Source organism: Triticum urartu, chromosome 4, assembly GCF_003073215.2.
Source record: "Triticum urartu cultivar G1812 chromosome 4, Tu2.1, whole genome shotgun sequence".
Lineage (NCBI taxonomy): Eukaryota > Viridiplantae > Streptophyta > Magnoliopsida > Poales > Poaceae > Triticum > Triticum urartu.
Window position 1 is genome coordinate 501,367,015 of NC_053025.1, and position 5,132 is coordinate 501,372,146.

Here is a 5,132-nt window from a genome sequence, read left to right on the forward strand (position 1 = left end):
AAACTCAGAAAACCGGTGAAGAAACAATAAATCGGAAGAGAAAAAAGGATTCGAACCAGCGAAGCGATCGTTCGCTCGCGAGCGTCGCATGCCAGCGATCGAATATAAAAATAAATGGGTCGGCCCAGTTTGTATGCGCATATTCACCGCCCGTGCTCCGGCTTTAAAATGATTAGCATGTGGCCGTGGTCATTTGAGAAAGCCTGCAAATGCTTCTGTTTCGAGAAATCAACTACGAGGTCCGGGCTACCTCTGATGCCGGCCCATGAGCGGACGCAGATGACCACCGAAGCCCTTTAAGCCCATATAAATTTCTACCTCTTCTTCCTCGCCTTGCTGCCGTATGCCCCCGTGCCATTCCGGTCCGTCTCGTCGCTCGACACTCGTCTCCCTCCACAGAAAGGCTAATGGCGACCGCCATGCGGAGCGCCCGCCTCCTACGGCTCGGCTTCTGTCACGTCCCTTCTCTTCTCTTCCGAGGGCCCCTGTCCCCCTCCCCGAGCCCGGGCCTGGGCCTGGGCCTGAGCGTTGCCAGGGTCGGGTTGGTCCATCTCCGATGCTCGGCGGCCGAGGCCGGCGACGGCAGGGGTAAGAAGGTGTCAGCGCGACTAGCACTGGCACAGCAGGTGATGCGCGACGCCGAGGAGCGCGCGGCCTCAGCCGGCTCTGATCCCGCCCCCAAGATCACCATAGGTAACTCATCCCAACCGCCCTAATTTGCCCCATTGTTGTAGTACTACTATCATTGGTACATAAATCCGAATTGATTGCTCATGCTTTAGAAATGGAGTAGTAAGTAGTGCTTTTCAAATATTAGGAAATAGCCTGTATTGAGATTTAGACTTTTAAAGTTGTAGCTTATGACTAGGAACATAGAAGATGGGGATCACGAGGTGCCATATTTGCTAAGGAGGATTGTGATGCCTTTGCAGTAACGATGCTATTTATAGAGTGAGAAATGTGCATCTGATTTGGGGCCATAAGTCCATTCTACCTAGCCGTCTGCCTCTACGGAGTTGCCCCTCCTGATTGCTCGTTCAAGTGTATGTGTATCTGCTACTTATGCATACATTTCATGCTAAGGACATCGTTCTACTGGCATTTTCGTAGCACAAAAGAATTTGTAAGCTGGCGGTGTGGTGAATGCTAGCTATGAAGTTGATTTGTTTGCTTGCTCTGTTGCCAATCTGCTTTTATTAAGCAGAAACTGGTACTGTGGAAACCAAGTTAATTAAGCTTGAGAAGTAGCTAGGCTTGCTTGCCTTACAGCTTGAAGCGAAGAAAAAGAAAGTAAATATTAGGTACAGATATGAGGTAATAATGAGCTTTTGGTTAGTAAATTGCTTTATCTAACCTGTAAGTTCATGTAAGAGGTAATGGAACATCTGGTCTGATTGTTGCAAGTTGCAAGTAAAATGCATATTCTTGTCACGGCTTGTTGCAGGTATTTGACTATGAACTGGAAGAAGGAAAATAGTTTGAAGAATTCGCTAAACTGCGATCATATATATAGCATACCTTACAAGTATTTATGTCAACAGTCAGTAGCGGAGCTACAACAAAAAACCAGGGCAGGCCAATCTAAGCTTTCACTCGTACATAGGCATTGTTTTTGCTCACCAACTAGGCTATTATGCATATGTTTTGGATTGAGCGGGCCATGGCACAGTTTAGCCCTCACATAGCTCCCCCAGTGTCAACAGTATTAGTTCTGCATTCTGTATCCCAGTGACATTTCTAAACGTTTGATTCCTGATGACTATGTATCCAACCGTTACGTGGGTTGCCAGCTGGTCTGAAGTAACCCACTTTATGTGTGCAGATCATGTTACTGTTAGCTTTGCAAGAAGTGGGGGCGCGGGTGGTCAGAATGTTAACAAAGGTTTGCTGTCTGTACATTCTCCTTATTTATCACTGCATTGCCTAGTACTCCCTCCGTCACAAAATAAGTTGAGTCACTTATTTTGTGACAGAGGGAGTATATCTGAATTGTTGTTGGTTCAGCATTGTGAAACTAATGACTGGTCTGTTTTGTTGAACAATTCCAATTCAGCAGTAGCACGTTTTGTTTCATCACTTGTCATGTTCAAATAATTGCTGTTGGCCCATTGATGGGGTGTTTTATCTTAGGGATCACCTTGTCCTAGGATGGGGTGAGTCCATCATTGGATGGTCCATTAAATTTGCCAAATGTATTCCATTTGTCAAACCAAACAACTGGGTCGGATTCAGAGCTAGGATGGTTCCGTCCATTAACCATCCAGTCCCTCAAACCAGATTCTCCATTTCTTTATATTAAGGATGTCCAGATAGTGATTACTTAAGGATGTTGATGTTACCACTTCACGCTAAAATGTGTACCACTATTTTGCAGTTAATACAAAGGTCGACATGCGGTTCAATGTTGAGAAAGCTCATTGGCTCGGAGAGAGGATTAAGGAACGGATATTGCAAACGGTTTGAAAACCTTAATTTACACATCTTATCTGTTTATGTTGCTATCATGTCTTCTGTATTATGTTGTTTACCTTTAATGGATGCATCATATTATCTGCTTTCTCTTGTATGCATTTTTGTGTTATATTTCATATTTAGAGAGGTCGTTACAATTTAAATTTCTGTACGCCCAGGAAAAGAACAGGATAAATAAGGATGGTGAACTTGTGATGTCTTCTACGAAAACTAGGACACAGAAGTAAATATCACTTAGCTATTTCTTTTTGTTGTCTTATTTGGACAGCAATTGACATGTTTATCACCTTAGGGGCAATATTGAAGATGCTTTGCAGAAAATACAGGTACACCTCATCCATTTCAAATCTTTGTCTAGAAGCAATTCGCATAGCATAGGGTCCATATTGCTGTTGCCCCTTTTCCATATAGCGTACTCATTAAATATTTGATAACAGGCGATCATTGATGCTGCATCATATGTTCCCCCACCGCCTTCAGAAGAGCAAAAGAAGAAAATTGAAAAAATGTAAGCTGCTTTCTGGCCATTTGCTTCCTTCAAATTTATTTAGGCACCAATACTCCACACAAGTAGCAACTGATGAGCTAATCTTAACTGAGCTAGCTCTTTTGTTTATATAAGTGCAAGTCATTTAAGGAAATTGTAAAAGGTGTCATGTAGTGTAGATATCGTTACCCGCAAAAAAAAGTGTAGATATCGTTGAAACCTTCTGTACATGTATACTCTAAGGGGATGCTTGGTTCACTTGCTATTTGCTGAGTATACTTGATTTGAAGCCACAACTTGCCACAGCTCACTTAGGCGAGTTTGACTTTCTTTAGGCTGTTGTTTCGCTTGTTGCCACACTCGGTGGTGGAGCGTCAACCACACCAAAGACCGGGCTAGTTGCTGAACTAATGGGCCAAAGCAACACACGAGCCACAAAACCAAGCAGTAGATCACGGGCCATAGCACTAAATTGGCCATATATGGGAAACCCTGCCAGGGCCCAGTTTGGTCTCCACGATGCTCCACCCCTGGCCATACTTGTAGGGTGCCATCCGTTCCTAGCCTTGTATCATGTCCTGCCTATTAGGGCATGTGCAACAGTATCTAGTCAGCCATCTGTAAGGGGTGCCACGTTGGAATTTTAGTGATGTGAGAAAAGAGAAAGTAGAGAGAAATAGTTTGTCTCTACAGACGGTCTGTAGGATTTTTTCAGACAACTTACAGACGGTGATTTTGCCATTGTATGGACATTGTCTAAAAAATAGACAAGTTACAGAACAAACTGCTGTATGTGTTGTCTGGAGTGGTATTGTAGACACCATCTGTCTAAACCAATGTTCATGCCATGGGTACAGTTCCTTAGCCTCGTGTCATTTCTGATCTGTGCGAAAACCTGCCACGCACCAACACTTGTGGTAGATGATTTGCTCAGCACAAATCTGTGGCATGCTTTTTTTCTTGGAATGTGAGGATTCAAACCAAACATGACCCTAACCTTATTCTCGTTCTCCATATTGGTTACTTGTTACAACTATGACTTGTCACACTTTCTTAGGCCCAAGGTCCATGTTTCGTGGAGTCAGGCATGTTTGGTTCTTTGTTTGCCCTACTATGTCAGCTATTTGGTTTGCTTCCACAACTATGGCATGTAATGCCTACCTAACCTGCTTGCCATAGGCATATTGCTTAGCCAATTTTTTTGCCTCTAACTTGTGGCGATAAATGGGCCACCAAAACTGGCCTGAAATATATGCCGTTTCATCTCTGAATAACACATGAGAAGATAAAATTGTCAAACTACACTCGTTGACTCAGTTGATCTATGTATTATTGTAGTGCTGCAGCCGCTGAGAGGAACAGAATGCAAAACAAGAAGGTACTCTCACAGAAGAAAGAATCGAGGAGGAGCAAACCCAGCTGGGACTGATTGCAGGATAACAAAAGCGCCTTCTCTCTTACCTGTTGTACTGATGTGATCAAGTCTTCTGCATGGTAACTGCTGCTCTGGTTTCCCTTAATCTCCATTTTGTACTAGTTTCCTGATGTCTATATGTCAGTAACATCAATACTGCACAGATTCAGAGGCACTGATTACTGGCATTTTCTCAGCGTGTTTCTTGGACGTACCTTCAGCGGAGTCTTGCGCCAGTAGCATGGTGAAGGCATCTTGGTGAAGATACTAGGTCGTTGTTACAGCTAGTTCTTGTTTTCATAGTAAATGTAAAAAAGAACAAGAGCCGAAAAGTGTGATGGCATCTTGGTGGGGATAGCTTCACAGACAGTTTTTGTTTCATCCATTGGAAACCAGCGCCTGACGAGAAACATTGCTTCTGTCCCAACACGCACTGTACACATCGTTGGTCCTGAACCCTGAATATATCAGATGCATCACATGTTCACTGGACTAGAAATCTAGTAGTATGTGGCAAGACTAAGGATGCGTTTGGTTGCTCACATCGATTTTTTATAGTTTGCATCTGTGGCCGAGTAGGGACATGCTGAGCTAATGCAGGGTAAAAACATGTTCTGCACATCATTTGGTACCCTGCATCGCACCACTGAGCACTTTCATGCCTGGCGTTTGGTTGTCATGCTGACCGAGTTTAAGGCTGTGAACCTGCAAAACACGGTATTTGGTTGAGCACGGCATGTGGTGTGCTCACCTCTCCTC

At 43.9% G+C, this 5,132-nt stretch overlaps 1 protein-coding gene across 2 annotated transcripts; it reads left to right on the forward strand.

Moving 5' to 3' along the window:
* Nucleotides 1-327: 327 nt before the first annotated feature.
* On the forward strand, nt 328-4,860 carry LOC125552280 (peptidyl-tRNA hydrolase ICT1, mitochondrial). 2 transcript variants are annotated; one of them, XM_048715780.1, is made up of 8 exons: nt 328-693; nt 1,823-1,882; nt 2,375-2,457; nt 2,631-2,695; nt 2,765-2,798; nt 2,910-2,980; nt 4,298-4,453; nt 4,538-4,860. In XM_048715780.1, the coding sequence occupies exons 1-7, from the start codon at nt 408-410 to the stop codon at nt 4,386-4,388; spliced, it is 690 nt and encodes a 229-aa protein (XP_048571737.1). In that variant the 5' UTR covers nt 328-407; the 3' UTR covers nt 4,389-4,453; nt 4,538-4,860. The 2 variants fall into 2 exon arrangements, with proteins under 2 accessions (XP_048571737.1, XP_048571736.1); XM_048715779.1 differs by having other exon boundaries at nt 4,571-4,860.
* The last annotated feature ends 272 nt before the right edge of the window (nt 4,861-5,132 follow it).